General features: G+C 45.6%; 1 protein-coding gene across 47 annotated transcripts in view; it reads right to left on the reverse strand.

The window, feature by feature from the left end:
• The window catches only part of NRXN3 (neurexin 3), a 1,517,918-nt gene that overhangs the window by 762,563 nt on the left and 730,961 nt on the right, over positions 1-24,394 (reverse strand). For all 47 annotated transcript variants that reach the window (XM_045016752.1, XM_045016791.1, XM_045016790.1 and 44 more), the window contains 3 exons: positions 23,041-23,422; positions 22,487-22,677; positions 21,497-21,670 (listed from right to left, as the gene is read on the reverse strand). In XM_045016752.1, coding sequence (XP_044872687.1) covers positions 21,497-21,670; positions 22,487-22,677; positions 23,041-23,422 — 747 coding nt within the window. The remainder of the gene's footprint in view (positions 1-21,496; positions 21,671-22,486; positions 22,678-23,040; positions 23,423-24,394) is intronic.

Raw genomic sequence — 24,394 nt, forward strand, 5'->3', positions numbered from 1 at the left:
TGCAACCTGGGACCTGCACTCTCACCAGGCTGCTCCTTTGTATTAAAAGTGAGAGTTACTGCACTCTGTCCCATTTTACATCGGGCCATCAGGGAACCTGCCATTAAAACCTTCACATGGACAGAAAATGGGCAACTCTGGTTGAATGGTTTAACTCTTCAGTATGAAGAGTTTTCAGCTCTCCCTTTTGGACTGCATTTGCCAACCAAACATGCGTTCATTGCTGGGCTGTTCTGGGGGATAGTTTAATATTGAAATCCTGCTCAGAGATACTCTGCTAGTTTGACACATATAAGGTCAGCCAAGAATGGTTACCAGGTAAAAGGAGCTCAGCTCCTACTGGTCTAACCTCCTTCCCCACTCCCGCAAGATGGAAAAATGTGACCCCAGTGATTTGCCCTATGCCACACTCCAAATGAGTGGCCTAGGCAGGAACAGAACTTTGGAACCCTGAGTCTCAGTCCCTGCTCTAACCACAAGACCGTGCTCCCTATCATGAAAATAGAATGGATCAATTTGACTGTGACTGATCTTTGAATCTCTGGGCTTTACATGCCTGCCTCCCGCCCCAGGAATCCCTCTCTCTCAGCCTCTCCTAATCACTTCACATCTCAGCTGTCACAGGCAGAGGGATCCTGTCTTGCTTCTTTTACAGCAGCTGTGCCCTTCCTGAATGAACTGGGTTCACTGGGCAAATTTAAAAGTCAAGCTTTCTGACTGAGTGCCTGGGACAAACCTGAGGCCTTTCTGGCTGCCCCTCTAGCAGGCGTCCCACTTTAGACTTGCCTGTTGGTGAAGTGCCAGCAGCTGCCTACTGTTCTGACAGAGCAATGTGAACAGCAGCAGGTCAGGAGTATAACTGGCTATTAGTGCAGCAGAAAAACATTGAGCTTTTGTCACAATCCAAACTGCTCTGCAAAAAAGCCTCAGGAAAATATAAAGGCAGTTCGGTTGTGAACATCTATGTGTCTGATAAAGTGCCCAAGTGAATTCAGCTATGGAATGGGGGTAACAACAACAGGAAAATGGGACATTCCAGGTTTGGAAGAAAGGGGTTACTCTCTCTGTCACATGCAGCTAGGTGCATGTATGTATGTGTGTTGTGTGTGCATGTGTTTTTACCTACCCCTGCATAAATCCTGATGCATGCAAATGGAGTTCTTCCAGATTTCCAGCAATGTAGACGAAGAACAAAATTTGACCATGTATATGTGTGTGAATGTTGAGAGAGAGAGAGAGAGAGAGCGTGTGTGCATGACACACACACACTCACTTTCACACACACAAACTACATTTATATAGATACACAGAGAGAGACATAAGTGCGCTGCATGGGAGATCTGATGCCCACTTCAGACTTACCCTGACCCACACAGAGGAGGGGAGGTTAGTTTTACCCTGACCCACACAGAGGAGGGGATGTTAGTTTAACAACCTGAAATGGATCCTCGGCTGTCATTTTTGCGTAAGATTTTCTGAGTAAGCCGAAGAAGAGGAGAAGGGGTGGGGCGTAAAGGGAGCTACATTTCTTCTGTACTGCAGGACACTGAAAAGCACCCTCCCTCACACACACACACACACCCCTAGCCTAACCCCAACCCTGTCATCTGTGAAATATTGGTGCTCTTGGAGCAATTTACAGATAAGTTAAGAAATCCTGTTAATATTCCCACAACACCAACGATGCCCCCACCTAGCACAGCTTTACCTAGCAGCTAACAGTTTCTAATTAGCCTTTATTTGTCATTTTTCTCTCCACTTTCCATACTGTCCTAAGAAACTTTACTTTATTTCAGGTACATGGATTTGGCAGCAGAGATCATTCAGTGGGGACCCCCTCTGTTGGGATGCTTCAGAGAGGAGGGATCAGAATGTTCCCTAGGAAGAGGCTGAGTCAGGAGTATCAGTCATGACTTGGGAATCTGAGCCACGCCCTGACTGGTACCATAAGAGGCTGTCACTAGTCAGTGGGGGCACAGGGAGCACTGAAGGACATAGTAACAAGGTCTCCTAACAGCGTTTTACAGGGAACAACCATGACATGGGTGTTATGTAATGCAGATGGAGCCTTAAAAGTAGTAAGGAAAAAATAAAATAGCCCAATGACGATAGTCTGAGGAGGAATTTTAAAATCCTCATGACTCTTCACAGAAAAAGCTTGAAAATCTGCTGGATTTAGAGTCATTTGTGATGGCACAGCACAGATCTGGGGTATTATATCTTGCCTCACTCCTTAGTACTATGGGATATTTACGTGGTAACCAAATCCTTTATTCTGAGAGCTCATTTGCTCCTGCTACTTACAGTCCTTGCCTGGTATCATAATCCTCTGTTTGTGACATCAGAACTTCGTCAAGAGCAACTAACAGGGTAGTCACAGGGGATTAGTGCTAGGAAGGAAAGCAACAGGAGCACATGAGGGATTATAACCCCCAAAATCCTGTTTTCATGCACTTACCGTTCAGTGATAATTGATGAGGATGGGTGGCAGAGATACAGAATTTATGTATACAGAGCAGCAGAACTAGTTCTAAACAACATGTTGCCAAAGATCTCCACATGGTGTCAGAAGCTCCATTTTTAATGCTATTTCTTTGGAGATATTTACAACATCTAATAAGTACAGTTAAAATAAAGCTTTAGATCTACTCTAGAAGCCCTAGAAATAATTGCATCTCTCAGATGTAGAGAGAGACAAGGACCTACTTGTGTTGGTGAGAGAGAGAAGCTTTCGCATACAGAGCTCTTCTTCAGGTCTGGGAAGGGAACTCCCAGATTCATACAGAAATGCAAGATGGAACCAATTTTTTAGCATAAGTAGATAACACATATTGTAAGGGACCATTGAAGGTAGAGTGGTCCATTACCACCTCTGCAGTCGTAGCACAAAAAGAGGCAGCTAGTGGGTTACAGATTGTTGTAATAAGACATGAATGCAGTGTCTCTATTCAGTCCATGATTTTTAGTGTCTACCAGAGTAATGAATTTAAGCTCTCAGGTTTGTCTTTTGAAAGTGCTGTGCAAGTTTCCTTTGCGAATGAGGACAGATATGAAGTGATTATTCTGTGAAAAGTGTATATTCTGGGGTATCTGAATGCCTGATTGTAGAGAACAGATTTCTCGGTGTTCTCTACAATCAGGTTACTGGATCTATGAAGGTAGGTGAGGTGATCTGTGGGTTTCTTGCACTTGGTTGTCTGTAGGGTTCCACTGCTGAAGGGGATTGTAGTGTCCAGGGAGCTGATGCTAGTGTGGGAGTGTTCCAGAGAGAGCTGAATGGAGGTGTACTGGTGGTGGTTGAAGTGGTGGAAACACACACGGGATTTAGGGCTTATTACAACGCTCTGTAACCCACTAACTCCCTCTTTTTAGCCTATGATTGCAGAGATGTTAACAGGACACTCTACTTTGCATGGTCCCTGCTATCTACTTATGCTAAACAATCTGTTCCACTTTGCATTTCTGTGTGATTGTGGGAGTTCCTTTCCCAGACCCGAAGATGAGCTCTGTGCAGCTTGAAAGCTTGTCTCTCTCACCAGCAGTAGTTGGTCCAGTAAAAGATATTGCCTCACTACATCTCTCACGTGTATGAAAGTTTATACATTCTAATTGCTAAGGTGTGTGTTTGCTCTTATTTTTTCTCTGAGTTTACATACACCTTGACCATCTTTGCCATCTCCCTGTTGGGAGTATTTACACTGATATTTTAGGCTGGATTCTCTGGCCTTCTGAGCCCACTTAGCACTGTGTGAGAGATGCCAAGTGAACTTAAAATAGTCAGAGATGGACTATGGAGAATTTCTCCTGAATAGGGAAAACTGTCCAAACAGCAGAAATGTGAAAGATGCAGCATGTCCTATTCCAGTTACTCCCTGCCCTGGGCATGGTCTAAGAGGACAGAGGGGCATGCTGGGGATGTGGCATGGCAGAGCAGAGTGCTGCTACAGTGGATCCTCTTCTGGGGTAAGGTCCATGAAGAGTCCCTCAACTGCTCTCTTGAAGCTCTAATTTACTAAGTGGCTCAGGCTCAGGGAGCTGCAACTGGCTCCCTAACAGTCCTCCCTTCTCACAGTTGAGCATCCAGACTTTTATTTCTCATCAGGGCTATTTGGGCAGATGTACGCTTTTTGTTGTCATCTTTTTTTCCATCCTGTTATAATAGAAGAGAGTCACACTCCAGTTGTACAAGCCCAGCACTCCTGGCCAAATTCCGATTTAGGTAACTGCTTTCTGCCTCCTGACATTTCTTCTGAAATGTCAATGATTTTCCCCGCCCCCACCCCAATCTAAAATGTCTGCTGGTGTTTCTGTGCACTGTTAAACCTACCATGTTCCATCCCAGAGGTAGGTGCATTTCACTAGCAAGTGAAGCAATTCCTGCTGTGTCATTTCACTTTGGGATGAAAGATGTTTATTATTCTAATGAGTCACCTAAGGAATTGAGTTTCTTTAAATGACGGTTGCAGGATCATAAAACTCTTTGTGCTTTGGTCATACCTGGAACTGACAATGAAGCTATACAAACTACTCCTGATCCTGCAAGTCACACCTCCCTTCACATATTGAAAATCCAGTCACATCAATATATATGTGCTATTTTTGACTGTGTTGTTTCCTTTGTATTGATGGGGTAAAACACAATCTGGATGCCAAGAAGACTTACAGGGATGGCCATTTTCACTGACTTCTCCAAATGCACTGATGTTCAGATCTCATTCCCTTGAACCTTCAAAGGATTGGGAAGGGATGGGGAAGTTACTCATGCAAGAAGCCATCCCTCCCGCCCCCCAACTTTGATGGGCGCTTCATGGCAAAGGAAAAAAACTGTAACTGAACTGGAAGCTAATGCCATGAGGAGCTAAATTTAACAGCTTCCACCCCCCAGCTCTTATTAAAGAAAGAAACTGTTACTAACCTGTTCCATAACTGTTGTGCAACACATCTTGAAAACATGTCCACTCCATTTCAGGTGCACGTGTGCCCAGTGCACTGTTGTCAGAGACTGTTCCCTCAGAGGTTCCCATTGGGGTGCTGCATGCATCCTCTGCTGCCCTATGCTACTGCATAGTGGTATAAAACGCGGAGAAACCCCTGACCCCCATTCAGTTCCTTCTTATCAGAGACACATTGATATCGAGGGGAAGGATAGTGGGTTGTCAAATGGACATCTCAAAATACAAACAGTTACAGAACAGGCTGGCAATTATTTCCTCTTCAAGTGATTGCACATGCCCATTCCACTTCAGGTGACTCAAAAGCAGTTCCATCTGGGGGTGGGATCAGAGTTTACCTGAATAAGAACTGGAGAACTACACATCAGCCTAGATTGCTGAGAGATCACATACTGTGAGGCAAAGGAATGCACTGCAGACCACTTTACAAATGTGTAGGACAAGCACTTCAGCTAGGGAGGCTGCAGAAGCTGCATGTGATCTCGTTGAATGTGCTAGTACTCTGCTGGATGGAACTACATTGGCCAAGTCACAACACAAGCGTATACTGGAGGATATACAAGATGAGATCTTTTGAGAAGGGACTGGGAGACCTTTCATCCTGTCTGCAACTAGCACAAACAATTGTGAGGACCATCTAAACTGTATGAGCCTGTCCAAGTAGAATGCAAATGCTCTCCTGACATCCACAGTGTAGAGTATCTCCTCATCTTTAAAAGTATGAGTCTTCAGGAGGAAAGAATGTAGGTATATTGCCTGAGTGATATGAAAGGGAGAAACCACATTTGTAAGAAACTCTGGATATGGATGCAGATAAACCTTGTCTTTGTAGAAGACCACGTATGGAGGAGCAAACATTAAAACATGCAATTCACCTACTCACCTGGCAGTGGTGATTGCCACCAAAAAGGCTTCCTTCAGAGAGAGACATAAAAAAGAACAGGGAGCTAGAGATTCAAAGGAAGGACCCATTAGTTTTTACACCACCACCAAGTTCAAGTCCAAAGGGGAAACGGGATCCTCTATCTATCTGAGGGTACAAATTTTCAAGATCCTTCATAAACCTTACTGACACAATGTTGGAAAAAACAGAACAATTATCAGCTTTGAGTATGGAAAGCCAAAATAGCTGCTAGATGAATCTTGACTGAACTAGTGGCCAGACCTTGTTGTTTTAAGAAAAACAAGAAAGAGTCTAGAGTATGATGTAGTGGAGACTGGACCATAGAAACGCTCTTTTGCTGGGACCAGATGAAGAATCTCTTCCAGTTAGCCAGGTAATTATTCCTAGTGGATGGTTTTCTACTATTTAAATAGTACGCCTGAAACTCCCTTTGAACAAACCTCTCCCTGGGAGGTTAGACCTGGAGCATCCAGGAGGGCCTGAAGGTTGGGGTGGAGGAGATCATCATGATCCTGAGAGATCTGGTGAGAAAGTCAGTGGAGCTTTGACCTAGAGGGACAACAGAGTTGATGCATGACCTGAGCATAGTCCTAGCTGATTTTCAACAATACTCTTGGTATGAGTGGGACTGAAGGAAACTAGTACAGGAGCATGTTTGTCCAGAGCAACAGGAAAGCGTCCTTGAGGGACCCCAGGCTGTGATCTTGTTGAGAACAAAGCCAGTGACATTTCCTGATGACCTTCATTACAGGGGAGTCCCCCACAGCTGGAAAATCGACTTGGCAAATGGAGAGACCACTTGTTGTGACTGGTTAGCAGTCCTGCCAGTCATTGAACAGAACTTTCAGCCAAACAGATCAAGTTTTCTAGCATCCTTCAATTTTGAGCTAGATGCTCATTGCCTCTGGTGCTCTCTCTCATTGGTGGCTGAGACCACCAGCGACCCCAGAAGAGGCTGGGTATAGAGGTGCTCGAGCCCTTGAGAGTGTACATAATATTTGTGATCTGCTCACTTTGATGTGGGGGGAAGGGAAGATGAAGTTTGCCACAGAACTTTGGTGGGCTCCAGGATAGCTTCATTAATCGGAAGCACCACTTGAGAAGGTCCTACAGTGGCTAAAATGTCAACCAGGCTGTAGGATGACTCATGAACTTCTTCCACCTGGATATCCAAGGACCTTTTTAAAAGGTCCTGATGAGCCCTATAATCATCAGGTGGGAGTGAGGAACCCCCTGAAACTGCTGCCTTGTCAGTGGATGAAGACGATGAAGCTAAAGTTGACTGAAGGAGACTCCTCTGGCCCATCAAAGGGGAGGTTCACCTGAGCAACATCCTCCTGCTCAGTAACAAGCCCTGTACAGGACATCATCTGCTGGTGTACTTGGCAGGATGGTTTTTCAGGCCTACTTGATGCAGCAGAGGGGTGGGTGTGGAGAGGATCTGGATTTAGACTGGCATCTCCAAGGGTTGTTCCAGAACAGCCACTAACAAGGCCTGGGGAGCCAAAATTCCATGGCTAGAGGTTGGCCAGGATGGTCCCTGTTGGGTAAGCTCTCGGAGAGGAACAGCAAGGCAAGTGACATGCCTGCGAGATGTATGAACCAACCTCCAGGTCCTAAGATGAATCAGCTTCTTCTGACTAATGGGTAGGCTGATCCTGTCAGTGCCAGTGATCGGTGTCTAGAGCTCGGGGACAAATCATTGCTGGCTTCCCTCTTGATGACACCATATGAGGAACTCAGATTGCTGTATTGTAGTGGCTGGCAGAGTTTGACCCATGGTCATCAGTATCGGGTGAGAGGATTCCTATACCACCGGTGACACCAGTACTGAGAGGCTTAACAAGTTCCTTGCTGGAGCTTAAGCCTCCAGAATTGACAGGACTGGGACAGCCTCTGGCTGGTGGGGTCGATGGAGACTGCACCGATGAGCTTGATGATGCCTATGCTGGCGCCATAGTCGACAGTCCCTTCTGAGCAGATGACTGCTTTGCGGAGTGCCTCGGCTTTGAATGCCCTCGTTCGTGGTCCACGTGCCTGCCAGGCTTCACTGACCTCAGAGGCCAATTTGCAAGGTTTCTTCCTCAGCACTAGGGAAAGCAACTGGTGATGGCATTCAGCCAACATAGGCAGCACGCTGATCACTGAAGCTGAAGCGCTTGGCAGCTGCTGTGAGCAGGAAGGCTCTGATGGTGGGCTGCCTCCATCAGGAGCAATTTGAGACTGGATGCCTTGTCTTTCTTCATTCTAGGCTTAAAGTCCCTGCAAATCTGATACTGATCCCTGATGTACGACTCCCTGAGACACTTTAAGCAACTGGAGAGGGGGGGTCACTGACATTGATTTCTTGCAGGAGTGGCAGGGCTTGAATCCCAGTGACTAAGGCATGCACCAGTAACAGTATCCAGAACAGGAACCACAGCATCAAAAAAAAGCACTTGAAAGAACACTTACAACTATCACTAACACACCGTCAACTACTAAGCTAGTACAAATGAGTATGAACTCTATACAAATAGAAGGAAAAACCTTGCAATGGCAAGATAGAATGCTCCAACCACAGTCATGGGCAGTAAGAAGGAACAGAGAAGGTTCGGGAGTGGCTCCGCCCTTCATATCAGCATGGGACAGCAGAGGGTTACCACTCCAATGTATACCACTGAGGGGAAAAAGTCTGACAGTGCACCAGGCGCACATGCACCTGAAGTGGACTGGACATGTGCAATCACTCGAACAAGAACTATGTAATAAGATCATCTTCTTACTCATCAATCAGCAAATCTGCCCCCGCTTCATTTTGCATGTTATTTTACTAACAAAGGCCTATGTTTTGGACTCTGTTTAGAGCATGTAGGGCCAATACCACGCTGGGAGAGCCAGCAAGGCTGGATTCTGCCTCAGGCATCAGCTACATTAGGCTGTTTAATTCCAAACCAAGGCTCACTACTACTGGGGATTAAGGAGGAGGCTGAAAGAACCGAGCTTAGTTTTTGAATCATATGTGAACTTAGAAAAAAAAATCTTTTTGATGTATAAATTAAGCAAATTTGGGGATCAATTGTCCACCACCTCATACTGCATCACTCCTGTGCAAAGTGGGTGTAAAACACTTTCAGATAACAATGGTGGCATTTTTTACCCATTTTGCACAATTGTAAACAATTACACAAGGCACAAGGCAGACATAATCGGGTCCTGTGGCTGGAATCACACACAGCATAAATCGGGAATCCCACACAGCTACGTTAGCCAAGCAGGCTGAAACCAAACCTTAAAAATAGAGACAGATTTTCCAAAAAGTGCTCCATACCCACAACTGACAGAGGATTTTTGTAAAGAGTTCGGATTCCACTTGAACACCTAACTAAAGAGCCAGGTTTTCAGAAGTGCTCAGTGCCCAGCAGCTCCTATTCTCAAGGACTCAATCACCAGCATGCTGAGCAAACCAGGCCATGTATTTAGGTGCCTTAATGGGAGCTGAGCTCTCTAAACACCTGACTCCCATTGTGGGTGCTGAGTCTTGCAGAAAATTCTGTTCTCTGCATGTGCTTGGCTGTGGAATTTAAAGGAGTAGGACAAGCTAAGCTGAATACCCCCGTTAACACAAGTCACCCAAAGAATACACATGATTCCTCTCATAGTGACAAGAGAGGATTAGCAGCAATGCTGCCCCATGGAGAATGCCTTTATACCCACTTTATAGGTTTTATGCACAGATCCTAACACATACAGCCCTCTGAGCATCCCGAGAAGGCTTTGAGGAGATCACGCCCTGGGTGAGTAGGAACAGAACAGAAATGGCTGCACAACAAAAACTGACCTGCATAAAAGGGAATATGTCATATGCGGGGGGGGGGGGTGGTGGTGGTGGAGGGAGGGATGTTGGAAGTGAACCACATTAATCAAACACAGAAATTCAGAGCAAAATAAGGAGGGGGAGGAAGAGAAAAGACTGAAAATGCTGAGTGTGAACAACAAAAGTATAGTTAACTGGCTTCCTTCCACAGCACCCCACCCCAAATCAAAGCAGCCCAGAAACAGTGCCAGCAGATCTCATGACATTTTAGTGTTCATGAGTGTTCTGAGGTATCCAAACTCATAGAGCAAAGGTTGGTTTCCTGAAACTGAAAAACCATATCATGCAGACAAGACACTGTTTACTGCTAAGCTTCAGTTTCCCACAGCATGCCCAGTGTTCTGTATCTGAAAGGCAAATATCCCTATGTCAGGGGATCATAAGGGAAGGCTTAAGGCCTCTCACTAATCCTGGGCCCAATATGGAGTGAGTCTTCATCACTGCTCAGAGCCCTTTAACTCCTGGGCATCAAGGGTCACCCTCTGCATAATCTGATACACTTTGGGATCTCTTCTGCCTCAGAAATATTCTCAGAGCTCCCATCTGCCTCAACAGCAGTCACACACCCACCTGGACAGGTGAATGGAACCTGTAGCCTGTACAGGCACAAGGAGCTATTGGCAGAATAACTAGAGGGCGACAGAGATTGAGGACTGAGAAGCCACAAGGTATCTGATGTGGGAACATCAGCAGGAGCTTGCAAACCTCCCAGCCCTCCCTGCTGCATTTCAGTGGAGGCCACAGAGCAGCTTTGCTCCGAAGCTACCTACACTTCCATGTATTCCCGAGGTCCCACTCTGCTCCACACATTTCCACGTGTCCCCTTCCCTTTCATGCAAACACACTTCGGAAATCAGCCGCACCGAGTGCTGAAGGCTGGGGGTGGCACCTGACACCCTCTAATCTCAACCTCTAAGAGACCACGTACTCCAACTGTACAAAACTGCCTGGTCAACCCCCAACTGGGGAGTGGAAGTCAAAGACCCCAACTAATCTTGTCTCTATCTAGGATGTTGTGAAAGGTGCTTTCTGTTCCTCTTCCCTCCACCCCACAATCAAAACCTGGGTTAAGTTAGCAGTCAAGGCATAGTTTTTTTGAAGTGATTGAACAGCTATAGATTGTGGCTTCAGGATTCACCACTACAGAGCTTTGATGTACATTCTCCATGGTTTCCTTTTAATTTTGAGACCCCTTCTCTTCTCTCAGTGCGACAGGGGATCCTGTGCATTCCTTTAGGGGTGTTCCACTTTTTCCAATCCTTTACACATTCATTTATTGATGTACCATGGTACAGTTACTTTGGCTCTTGGAAAAGGGAATTTGACAGCACTCCCTACTTCAGAGCCTAGCACTGTTACGCCCTCACTGACCTGAGAAGTCCCTGTTACTCCCTGTTGCCACTTGTGGGGCTAATGTCTTCCCTTCTCCAACAGTTTCAGATTTGCCAGGGAGCTGAAGATCATAACTAGGGCCCTACCAAATTAATTCACGGTCCATTTTGGTCAATTTCATGGTCATGGGATTTTAAATATAATAAATTTCATTATTTCAGCTATTTAAATCTGAAATTTCATGGTGTTGTAATTGTAGGGATCTTGACCCAGAAAGGAGTGGGGGGGGAGAGTGTCACAGGGTTGTTGTAGGGGGGTTGCACTACTGTTACCCTGCTACCCTTACTTCTGGGCTGCTGCTGGCAGCAGGGCTGTCTTCAGAGATGGGCAGCTGGAGAGCGGTGGCTGCTGGCCTGGATCCCAGCTCTGAGGGCTGCCAGCAGCAGCACAGAAGTAAGGATGGCATGGTATGGTATTGCCACGCTTACTTCTGCGCTGCTGCTGGTGAGGCGCTACCTTCAGATCTGGGCACCTGGCCAACAACCGTTCTTCAGGCAGCATAGAAGGGTGGCAATAGTGCAACCCCCTCAAATAACCTTGTGACACCCTCCACACACACACACAGCCCGCATTTAGGTCAGGGCCCCCAGTTTGAGAAATGGTGGTCTCCCCCATGCTGTATAGTATAAGGTAAAAGCACACAAAAGACCAGATTCCATGGTCCATGACATGTTTTTCATGTCTGTGAATTTGGTAGGGCCCTAATCATAACTAAAAGCTTGCATGAGCAAAGAAAAATCTGTCTTCTTCCACCACGCTCTTGAAAGCTCTCGAAAGCTCAATGAACTCAGGAAGTCTTGCCTTAGTTCAGTATTCTCCAATACAATCACATCTGTAAGTATTGCAAGAATTTTGAACCCTTCGTGACTTCTAGTACAACAGTCATTCAACACGAGGAACTTTCAGCACAGGAGAGCAGCTCTGGTGATAGTGGGATCAAAAGTGCTGCTATAGTTTAATAACCAGGATTTTCTCTTCTGCCATAGGGAAGCAGTGTGTGTGTGTGCGTGTGCGTTCAACCACTTCCTCTCTTTCAGTTCCTTATAAGCATCCTTAAAAGATTATCCTTGCTCACATCTGTCATCTTCCAACCCATCTCCTGTTATCCCTTCACCTCCGAGCTCTTTGAATAAGCTACAAATACAGCCAAATGAACTACTTCCTGGATCCCCTTCAAACCTGGTTTCCTCCCTCCCCACCCCACTGACGACATTCTCAACACAGCACTCTAATGACCTCCTTTGGGCCAATTCTTGGTACCTCAACTCATCTTTAACCTCCTTTACCATTCTTTAGCTTTGAAGACCATTGATTCCTCTCTCCTACTTAACAAACAGTAAGTAATAATATCAGATGTCAATGAGAGTTTCATGCACGGATAAACAGTAGGAAATGGTCCTAAATACTTTATACTTATTGATGAACCATCCAATTCAAGGTTTCTAATAATCAAGTAAAAATGATCAGACTTGACCTGAGATCCATGAGTACTAATTGCTGCCAATATTTGCATGTTTGTAAAGTGTTATATAGCACTAAGTGATTTTAATTGTTGCTAATAGAGAGTTTTGTAAATTGAAAGTCAAAAGACTTTTTTCCAAACCAGTTAAAATTAGAAATGTCTCTCTCTCTCTCTGTTTTTCAAAGTCTGCATCATTAAAATGGCCTTCACCGTCTCTTCTCCTCCCTAAATGGAGCTGAAATTAAGAATCCAAGTTGGCCCTTCTGTCCTGTAAAACACTAATGGCCATCTGTATTTTATCAACCAGCTGTTCAGTGGCAGCTTTTCATCCTGAACAATCGTTAACCATTTCAGGAAATCAACCTGCACAATTATGGATACTCACAGTCTGCGATGCAGTCAAACCTCTTGAGCCACCGAAAACACCCTCCTGGTTACCCTGAGTTCCTCCCCAAGCCCACCCTCACTCCCAGAGGGACTGAGAGTTAGCCCCCCTTCCTGCTGTCTCAGAGGTGTGACTGCATCTAAATGGAAGGCACTAAAGGTTACACAAAAGGCATCTTTCAGTCCAAAATGGTAATGGGAACAAGAACCTTCTCTACCTTGCAGGTCAGCTTTGGTCAACTCAACTTTGTTAGCAAAAAAAAAAACAGAAAAAGCAAAAACAATAAAACAGAGATTAGTAAAAAGGCAGATAAACCAGAACAACATCACTGAAAATAAACAAACAAAAGCAATTGGCGTAATCAACACAGCCTACAGGCAGGATGAACACACAGGAGAGGGGCACTGCAAACAACACGGACACAGGGGGAGTAGGCGGAAGACAGGCAGCCACTGCTGCCTTAATCCATCACACTAGAATGCTGCCTGCTTTTGTATCAGACGACAAAGCACTGATGATAGGGGAAAAGATATTACTCTCTCACACACGTACACACACAAAAACCAGAACAGAACAGCAGCATTCTATGATGTACTACCAGTTACACAAAGTACCCCCAGCCTCCTGTGGTGTTTACTGATCATTTCAGGAGTCGCCTTGTCCCCCACATTAAAAAATACTTAGAATCAATTTGAGTAAAAAAAAAATCTATTTGACATTTAACACGTGAGCTAGGACTATAGTTATTGCCTTGCAACATCCAGATTCAGGCTGGAAACACAAAGCTCTCCCCATTGGCTTTTTGTCTAAAGCGAATGTAGGATAGGTGAACGATGAGGGATTGACAGTCCTGGTGACAGACATACTCTTCATCCCCTCAATAGGGCCTGGCACTGGGTGGGAAGTGACAGTGGGAGCTTCCTTCACATGCTGCCTCATGCCCAAGGACCTCACCCAGCTCTGGAAGAAACCCACACACACTTGAGAAAAGAGGGCAGTTCAGTCTCTGTGGCCCATTTACTTCTTGGCAGTCGCAGCAGTATATGTGACACAGAGAAAACCGTGATATTACCAAGACAGAACTAGGACCAAGCTGCACTCAGAGAAAGGAGCACAGAGACGAAAACCCACCAAACGTTGAACTGGTGGATACAGATGAGTTCTCCCCAGCTACAGGGAGCACCCCTGTTATGGAGAAGCCACATAGATTTTTGATGTTTCAGGCTTTGGTTTTAAGTGTTCGCTTTCAGCATCGAAAGCGGAGTGGGGATGGGGAGAGAGAGCTGTTCCTGAATCCCAAATTACACATTTCTATTAGCCATCGCTGTGGCAAGATTATTTGATAGAACACTGGCCCTAGTCATGGGGGGATAAGAAGTATGCACTCACCTCTGTGGCTTATTGTTCTTAATAAGAGCTACTACTTAAGAGCTAGCACTGAATCTTGGCTGGTGTTATTTTTTTCCCCTTCTCCTTTTACATTTACTGCTCTATAAATTGGAATTGGCAATAGAAGCAAATGTGCAGTTTCCTGTGGTTCCAATAAAGTTTAACATCTTGAACCTTTGCTATCATTTTACAAGCCACAGTCCATGAAAAGACTCGAAATGGCAATTACCTCCCCTTTCTAGCCACTCACATTTTTTTCCCCCTTCAGAGCAGCTCCATTACACAGACCCATAAAATTTCCCGAAGTCTCTCAAATGAAGAGGGACAGCTTAACTCATTTCTCCAGGCCTTTTTCCTTGCCACTTAGTCCAATAAACAGTCTTCTGTGTAGAACAAATGAGGACTCTCTTGCTGCCCAGCTCCTCATCTTCCTCCCAGTGAAGCGCTCAGGGGGAATTTGTGAAATCACTTTTCTCCGTGCCAGCAGAATACAATGTTATATAGTACAGAGGTGTTGCCAAGCTGCATCAAATTACTGTTGCATCAATTAGCCCCCCCCTCCCCACATGGCCAATCCCTGATGCTTTACAGAAAGGTGAAAAAGGACCATACTTCACCTCATCAGGTATGCAATATTGAGGAGTGAAATCCTCTTTGACAGCATCCAGTGATCAGTTTACTAGCATGAGATTTGATTAATTTCCCTCTTCCCCTGCTCACGATTCTCCATATGCAAAATATACTGGTCACTAAATTATCCAGCCCCACTGTTTGATTCAAGTACTTCACGCAGGAGTGAATTCCAAAGGTTAACTATACATTGTGGTACGTAGCATAAGATTATGACTTGACTGCAGGATTTGGCAGAGATTAAGCTGAGCTAAGAGAGAAGGAAGTCCGTCACAAGAGCAAAATATCTTGAACAGTAGTATAGGAAACACTCAGCCTCCAGCCAAACAATAATTGCTTGCTCTTTTCTGTGAAGATGTTTAGCTGAGATCTAACTTGTTGTCAGTGGGACTGGTCCAGAGAGGTGAAGAGAAGTGTGTGGGAGGGTGCTGCTGAGACCCACTGGGGCACACAGGAAATTGTGTCTCAGAAGAAGAGAAACAATTTGTAACGACAATCCAGCTAAGCCGATGCCAACACATTCAGCAAAAGGAGCAAAGCATGTGGTGGGGGAAATGGGGAAGCAAGAAAACACACGGCAAATGAACAACGGCAATGAAAATGACCTCAGGACACATCAAACATACCAATTACTCATTAGGCTCAACGGAAAAGGTCATGCTCAGGGTGCTTTCCCAGATGAGAGCTTTGCTTATATTAGGGTCATTGTGGAAATCAGTGCACTGCAGCTTGACTCTTATACACTCTGCAACAAATTCAGCCCTTGATTTCAGTGGTATTATACCACGGATAAAGTGCTCAGCAAGAGGTTTCAGACCCAAGTCAGCTCAAAAGGCAGCAAAGGGGAGAAAGCGCCTCCTTGGTCCAAGTCTCGGCCTGAGTTGAAGATTTATTGGGTTATTCTGAAGGCAGGTTATCCTCATAGATCCCATATTTTCACTCCATTCCCAATTTTACTTCTGCCATGTAGACTCCAGAGTACAGTGACCATTCCTCTGGAGCCTTATAATACCACTCCAAGTGTTTGCCTGATGCAACTTGAGCAATACAGGCCATTCCTATCTCTTAGAAAGGATTCCATGTTCCCAGCCACTGCCAGAGGTTGTGGAACTCTAACCATGGAGAATCCCAGGTGGTGATATGCGGAATGTTTATTTCCTCCCCAAATTCCAACACTCAGCTCATCTCTAGTGCCTGCCAGTCAATGACCTCAAAGTGGTTTAAAAAGACAGAATTGCACTTCTTACTTGTCTATTCACATGGAGCTGATACCCACCCTGGTGTGATGGGGACAATTGAGGCCCACAGCAGACAAGGATTGTTCAAGTTCACACTGTGTCATTGATAGAATCATAGAAATGAAGGGCTGGCTGGAAGGGACCTCAAGAAATGGTCTAGTCCATCCTCTCATGCTGAAGCAAGTATACCTAGACCACCCCAGCAGGTGTTTGTCTAACCTGTTTTTGAAGACCTCCAGTGACAGGGATTCCCCAAGTGCCACGGGGAATCTATTCCAGTAATTAACTATTCTTAGAGTTATACAGTTTTTTTCCTCAGAACTAACCTAAGTCTCCCTTATTACAGACAAAGCCAATTACTTCTTGTCCTGCATTCAGCGGTCATGGAGAACAATTCACCATCCTCTTTATAACAGCCCTTAACATATTTGAAAAAAATGTATCAAGTCCCCCCTCAATCTTTTCTCAACATTAAATATATCCAGTTTTTTAACCTTTCCTCAAGTTTTCTAAACCTTTAATCATTTTTATTGCTTTCTTTTGGACTCTCTCCAGTTTGGCCACATCTTTCTTAGAGTGGGGCACCCAACATTAGGCACAGTACTCCAGCTGGGCCTCACCAGTGGTGAGTAGAGCAGACCAGTTACTTCTCCTGTCTGACATACAATATATTAGCCTTTTTTTTGCAACTGCATCATATGGCTGGAATGTTCAATTTGAGACCCACTATAAGCCCTGTATCTTTTGCTGCAGTACTGCTGCCTAACCTGTTATTCCCCATTTTGTATTTGAGTCTCCCTTCCTAAGTGTAGTAGTTTGCACTTGTCTTGTAGATACTTATAGAGCTGACCCTCAGGCCCTTGTAATCAGCAATAAAGCAGTCCGGTTTGCCTTCCCCTGGTTTTTCTAAATCTGATGAACCCTTTCAAAAGATTTTGTGGCTCACAGTGCTAATTTGCTGGCCCGACAACCCCAATTTGTGCCAAGATCATTTCTGCTGTAGCTGCTGTCCTAGCCAATATTTTGTGACTTTGCTGTCTATGTTGTAGATCCTCCAGCAAACATTAAAGATAAAGATGAGACTTGCCTAGATCACATGGGCTATAGCCATTCCTTATCTAGTGACACACAGTATGATGGTACTTTCACAAAGATTGTGTGTTAAACATCAGCCCGGGACAGATTCCTCACAACAGAGTGCAGCAAAGCTATTAGCTTTGCTAAATACCTTCCAGGAAAACAGGAGCTGCCAGCCTAGCACTGACCAGAAGTTTATGAGATCAGAGAATAGCTGTCAATTGATCTTCTGTAAACAACAAAAGAATAGACTCAGTCTTCTGCAAAAGGCCACAGAAAACAGAAGCTTTAGCTTCACAGGCCCATTTGCCGTTTCAGATATGCCTTGGTTCTTGTTTCACACAGAAGCCTCCAACTTGAGGTTGAAATGTACCCATGCTTGGCCACATGTGAAGCTCTCTTGGGACATTTCACAAGAGCAGGGTCTGCCAATAAAATGCGGATTGAACCAGGGACCTCTAGAGATGAAAGCATTAATCACTGCAGCTTGAGCTAAAGAGCCAGGCTCTGCAGCTGGGGCAGAAACAGACCCGTACCCTTTGTGAGTTGGGCTCCGAGGGGGACATGTAACACAAAGTGATGAGTGGTTTACATTTGCTTTGCTACCCTGGTCAAATTCCAGCTTGGGTAATTTCTTTCTGCTGACCAAACTCCTCCCTGTAATATCAATTAGATACATAGTTCTTCTTGCCTTCAGGTCTTAAACTGTGGCATAGCATTTCTATACACTATTAAAGACCTGCCACGTTCTATCTCAGAGGTGGCTGCATTTAGGAATGCTTTAGGATCCCTCAGGTGTTAGAGAAACAATCCATTACCCTCCTATAAATTGCATTTATCTTGAACTATCCTAAAGCACCTTACAATACCCCTGGTGAGGTAGATAAGGGACTTATTCTCCAATGAAATGCAGCCACCTGTGGGGTACAACATGGTGCCTATTTATCATTGCATAATAATGTTACACAATGATTTAGCACAGGAAGTTAAGGAGAATCATGTATACAAAGAAGTTAAGTGACTTTCTGAAGGTCACACAGGGAATCAGTGGCAGAGCCAGTACACTAAACCACACTCCTTCTACGTCACATTCCCCACGGGAATAAAATTCCCATTTAGTGGTGATATGGGACAGGCCCCTGAACTATCAATACAGGTGGTAAACATAAAGGTTGATCCCATACAGAGAGTGAACCCACAGCTTCAGGGAAGATGCTGGTCACCTATAATTTCAGGGGTGGTGAAGATGTGAAATAAGAAGGGTGAGGAGAAGTTATGCCACTGGAAACACAACTGGGCAGAAACCCTTCTCATTCTGGGCTCTGAAGATCAGTCTAGACACAGAAGACTAGATTCTCCTATGTGACCAGCATCAGCATAAATCTGCTCCCACTGAAATCGACTATCAAACTCTCGTAGAGCTCAGTGGAAGCAGTTAGGTCAATGCTGAGCACTTTTGAAAATCCACCCAGAGAGTTTGCACTCTGTCTCCTCACTGTTTTGGGACAGATGCTTCTCGAATGGAATTGATCAGAGGGACATCACTTACCCACCCTCCCTCACTCACTCCCCAAAATCAAAAACACTGCACAAGAGATTAGCTCAAAAATGTGTTTATTTCAAATGCTTTTATATGCCCAAAATGGTGGCATGGAGCCCAACAGCTGTCCAGGCCCTCAGCCTTTCAGAGTGGGAGTGACACTGCACCCGCAGCCACTACACAAACAGATTGTTAAATCAGCACCTGACATACCCTGCAGAAAGCGTAGCATCGAGAGGAAGGGCAGGTGAGATGTGACTGCTATTCAGGGAAGCCACAAGAAGAGTTGGTGCATACTCTCAAGTCTTAGCTACTGCACATCACTGCCCTGGGGGCTGCTGGGACATTAGTCCAAAGGCCAGAGAACCAGCCTTGTGTTTCCTCACTCCCTTGGGATCCTTGGTTGTTTCTATCCCAGGGCATGCTGGCAGGGAGCCTCAGGTGTTCAGCGCCTTCCCATGGGACACTGAGCAGGGATGGCCCATGAGGATGAGGTAAGTGTTACTTCAAAAGATCAAATTCCTGCAATGACAGGATGAAGGTACTGGTGGCTCTTCTCATTTCCCTCTTCTGGGGTTTGATTTTCCTTTGATGCAGCTCAGAGAAGGATGCCTACTAGTGTCACTAAGGGTGACTCGATCCCTGCATTCAGGCAGCACCAGCGTTGGCACACTAGTAGGGACAGTGCTAGGCCTTATGTTTAGGAATAGCTGGTGAGCTGAAAATAGATGCTATAGCAGAAAGGAGGGGTGGGGAGATGTACTGGCAGCTACAGCCCTGGCAGGACACAGCTGCCCTGGGCACCAGCAGTAGGAAAGGTGACCACTCATTTGGATCCAAGCTCTGTTGGCCAGCGTAATGGCCCTCCTGGGGGAGGGTAAATGGTTCATGTCAATTGAATGACTCCTATTTGCTGAGCCAGGAGCAGAGATCGCTGGCTCTGAAGAGAGCTTTAGCCAGCCTCTCTCAGTCAGGAGGATGGGCTGGCCTAAAGCAGGGGCCTAGGAGAGCTACTAGCCATCCCACACACAAAACTGCACAAGCTACATATTTTAAAAATACACTTAACAGAAACCCCCAATTTGGAAGAAAGGTTTTCTGGGCAATGAGATGAGAGCTGGGAAGAATCCAAAGGGGGCATTTTTATAAAGGCAAAGGGAATTTTCCTGAGCCCTGAAAGCAACACTGTATGAGAGCGAGACACACAGTATTCCCACTTTTGGCACCCTAGTTACAGGCCTAATAAGCACAGCTGCAAGCTCTTAGGGACCACTGCAACTTCCAGGGGAAATGGCCAGATTAATGGGCCCCATTAAAAACGTACCGTGGCAGAGGGAAGACCAGGCTACAGCGACTGTGTATCATACACCCGTGTTATGAGAACAGGGTTTTATATCAAGGGCCTTCTTCTCTCATCCCTGGACACAAATGACTCCACCAGTTATTGAAGGATTTACTTTTACCCAGCAGCAGGAGGACTGGTATCAAACTCTCCCTGCAAACCAGAACACCCAACTGATGGGGTTTGGTTTCAAGTGGAGCTGCTGCTTTGAGGCTTTACACATTTTGAAGGCTTGGAGGAGATGGCACTCCACTGGAATTTCCAAAACTGCTTAGCAACAACCCTGGTGGGAAGGAAGGGCATTTCAAGGGGATGAAGGGGTGCAAATGGCCAAATTGTTCGCAGTTAGCATGGTGAGGAATGTAATATACCAGCTGGCGTGCATGCATGTGCATAGAAGGATCTTATCCTACATGTGGGCTACCTAGTAGATAGAGTCCACATGCACTAGAGTCCTCTACAGGAATGTACATCTATTGTGTCAGCATGTGAGATTAGTTTTCCCCAGTAGTCAATGCCTGCCTACAAAGAGACACATGCCATAGCACTACTGACAAGCCAACAGAAATTATCATGTAACTCAAGTGGTGTGGGCCTATGCTTTGTGAGCACAAGATCCTGAGTACTTGTTCCCATGCCACATCCATGTGGTTGAGCTAGTGGTCTTAAAGTCAGTCTTTTTATTTTTGGCTGCTGGAAGTCTGGCCTGGATAATAAGTTATTCATTTAAGGTACTAGAAATCACTTTAGCTGGATGTCTCAAAAAGCACCTTCAGCCATTCTCCAACTCTTCCATTGCAAGGCCCACTTCATAAGAGGAATGCTCTCTTTGACCTGTCCTCACCTCCGCAAGCCCTCATCCCCTTTTCCCTGCCACTACTTGGTCTTCGAAATGTTTAGTGTTGTGGAGTCCCAAGATGGGCCCTGTGGACAACTGGTGGCCTGCAGAGCACAGCTGAGAACCTCAATTCCAGAGCAAGACTAGACACTTTAAATATTCTTAGTGTCAATAAGTGGCTCTGTAGGAAAAGCACATGAGGAGCCTGCTACCAACACCATGCCTAACATCTTTCCATTGCTGGAGACACAATATCCTAGGGGAATATAACTACATGAAAGAGCCACTGGCAGCCACTGGTCACCCCCACTCAGACACTACATAGTCAGGAGGTTACAAACATGGCAATTACATGTTGATGGCAGTGAAGGACATCACAATGAAAGCAAACCAATGAGATGGCCTGTAAAGTTGGTGAGCAGCAGAGCAGGGGGCAGCGAAGAGATAAGGGGGGCTGCCCGGGAGGGGAATGCCTCTAAAGTGAGTTGTACCTTCACATCCGCGCTCAATTTGCCCACTGCGGTGGAGAGCGTCATTGATTAGATCGGGCAGGCGCCCATTCAAGTCCACTGATGCTAGGCAGCCCTGAAACCCATCGCGTGAAGCCACTAGCTTCGGGACGTTGCTGTACATGCCTTGAGCCAGGCCAGCAATGTAGAGATCACCTGGAGATAAACAGGGTAAAAAGACAAAAGCAAAAGGAAGTAAAATAAACATATCTTTCAGAGTTGCATTTACCTTATAGTCATTAAATGAATTGCACTGCCAGTGAAAGAAGGGTAGCCAGAGCTGTGCATGGTGTGATCTCGAACCCAGCTTGGCTAAACCACCTCAATGTACATGCAGCATCCACTGCTGTTCCTGTCATGGACCCTCACACAACCCTGCCAACATATCCAGACCCTGACCTGAAGCATCACCTGCCACTCCTGTCCTGGGCCGTCACACAGCTCTGTAAATGAACATCAACTTCAACCAGCTGCACCACTTATTGTTAGACTTGTCCCCTTACACAATTCCATCAATGCCCTTTGATTCTGATCACCTGTCCTTCCCACCCTAGCTTTACTAATGTGCTTCCATATTGACAGATACCACCCTATTATCAATCCTGTGCTCCCCCATAAACAGCGGTTCTCAGTCCTGACTGTCTATGCATCCTGCCACTCTAGTTCTGCCAATGCTGTACCTGATCTAGAATAATAGATTAATGCAGGAGAGTCCTGTGCTAACCAAAGAATGATAATTGTGACTAAGGAGTAATGTGACCATGCATCAAAAACATCTTGCCCTGAAGGAGCAAGATCAGCAAAGTATGGTGCTTAGAGAACTTGCCAATAGATTAAATGCAGAATTAAATTAAAAGAAACCCACAACACATCCCAGACCTTCCATTCCTTCGTGCATGGTTATGCAGCTTCCCCTTGCCTACTGCTCCCACCCCAGGCCCAAAGGAGCACTGGCATCCTTCTGAGATTTACCTTTAAGGTCAAGGTTTTTGGCACCGTTGATAACCTGAGTAACAACCCTGGTGTCCACTTTTAAGCTGTGGGTGTTACTGTTGTCTCGAGTGATGACCACATTGTGCCACTGGTTGTCATTGAGAGGCCGATCACTGTTGCCCTTGATGACATTAGGACCATTCCCCAGGTCAAACACGTAGTGTATATACCTGCAAACAACACACGTGTCAGCTCAGATCATATGGAGGCTCCAGAGCTACTGTTGGTCTTACTCCAAGCACAGCTAATGGACTCTTAGGCAAAATTTGGTGAAAGTTTTATGAGATGGGAATCACAGTATCTAGATATGAGAAAGACCTATCACATCAGAGACTCCACCCCAGCATAAATAAGTGGCAGTCAGGCATAGAACCCCAGAGTCCCAGTCTTTTGCTTAACCACTACACCATATGCCTCAGTAAAAAAGAATAGAAACTGACAAGCCAGAGGACTCTTTCTTTGTATGAACATTTTAAAGGGTACCCACAGCTTAGCTGAATGCCCTCGGGGACTGCAGCATAAAGTTCACTCACCCCTTGACCAGCTCAACTGCGATGAAATCACTGCCATCACCGCTGTTGAAGAGGATGAAGCCATCAGCTGAGGTGGTCTTGAACTGGAAGAAAAGGTGCATGGAGGTGTAGGCCTGCAAGGTGGCCAGACTCAGGTAACTGCTTTTGGTCTTGAAGGTGACTGGGTCAGCGATGATGTTGCGGAGGCCGAAGCGTGCTTTCAGCTCACAGTAGTCAATGTCGCCGTTCTTGCACAGGTCAATGTAGAGCAGCCCATTAAACATGAGACTCTGGAGGTGGCCGATGAAGCTAGAGGGGATGACGGAGATGTACCGCTTCTCCGTCATGATCCCCGTTTCAATGTTGTGGAACTCCAAGCGGGTGTGGTCGCCAACCATTGTACCTGAATTCCGCAAACAAGAGGAAAAGATTAAGAACACCCAACATGCTAGGGGACTGGTAAACAGGCTACCGAGCAATTCACCTTCAGGTTTCCAAATCAGTAAGGATAAAGTTATCATCTAGTAGGCAGCCTGTGTATGAAATGAGTTGGGGGGTTCAGTCCAATTCTTAGCAGACAAGTTTCCACACTACAAAAGCCACCAGCACTCCTGTGGGCACTCTGAAAAGTGGAGGACCAAGTGGGTTGTGGAGAGTGAACTCCCTGCTCCTTCCCTAAGGGTAGGTCCCTGCTGGCCTGGGTTGCTAACGCTTTCTGTCCTTCCATAATGTTCCAAAGAACCTCATCATCACTCCCCTGATTGGCATAGGGCCTAGAAAACCCCGCTGAATCTACTTCATTATCTCAAAGACCCCATACTACAGAAACAGGGCAGACACGCTCATATGAGCCAGATGTGCCAGGGTACCACATTCACTCATAACAAGCGGAGACCTTATTACTCCACCACAGAGAGAGATGGGAGCCAGCAGATGCACAGAGCTGATTCACAGAAAGGACAAAACGGGGACTGATGGAAGAAGGTGGTAATTAGGAAAGGAGCAAGAGTGAGATTTCATTTTGCTTTCAGGGGATTCACTTAAACTTATTATTTGCTGAGCTCCCACAGCATGTTCAGCACTTCAGGGGAGACCAGGTCCCTCCTCCGGGGACTTACAGTCCAAGAGTCCATCACTGCTAGGTGCCCTCAGCTCCAACCAAAAATAACCGAAGTTGAAGGCACTCAGCAGCTTGCCAGATCAGGCCTGCTGAAAAAAACAAAAAAAAACAATTCAGATACACTTTTGAAATAAGTCGTTGGTTCCTAGTTTGATGATTGATGAAATGAGGTTAAAAAAAAAAAGAGAGAAAATGAGAAACACGGACACAGTCATAAAAATGATAATGTGTTAAAAATTCACTCTGCTGCTCCAC

This window comes from Mauremys mutica, chromosome 4 (assembly GCF_020497125.1).
Source record: "Mauremys mutica isolate MM-2020 ecotype Southern chromosome 4, ASM2049712v1, whole genome shotgun sequence".
Lineage (NCBI taxonomy): Eukaryota > Metazoa > Chordata > Testudines > Geoemydidae > Mauremys > Mauremys mutica.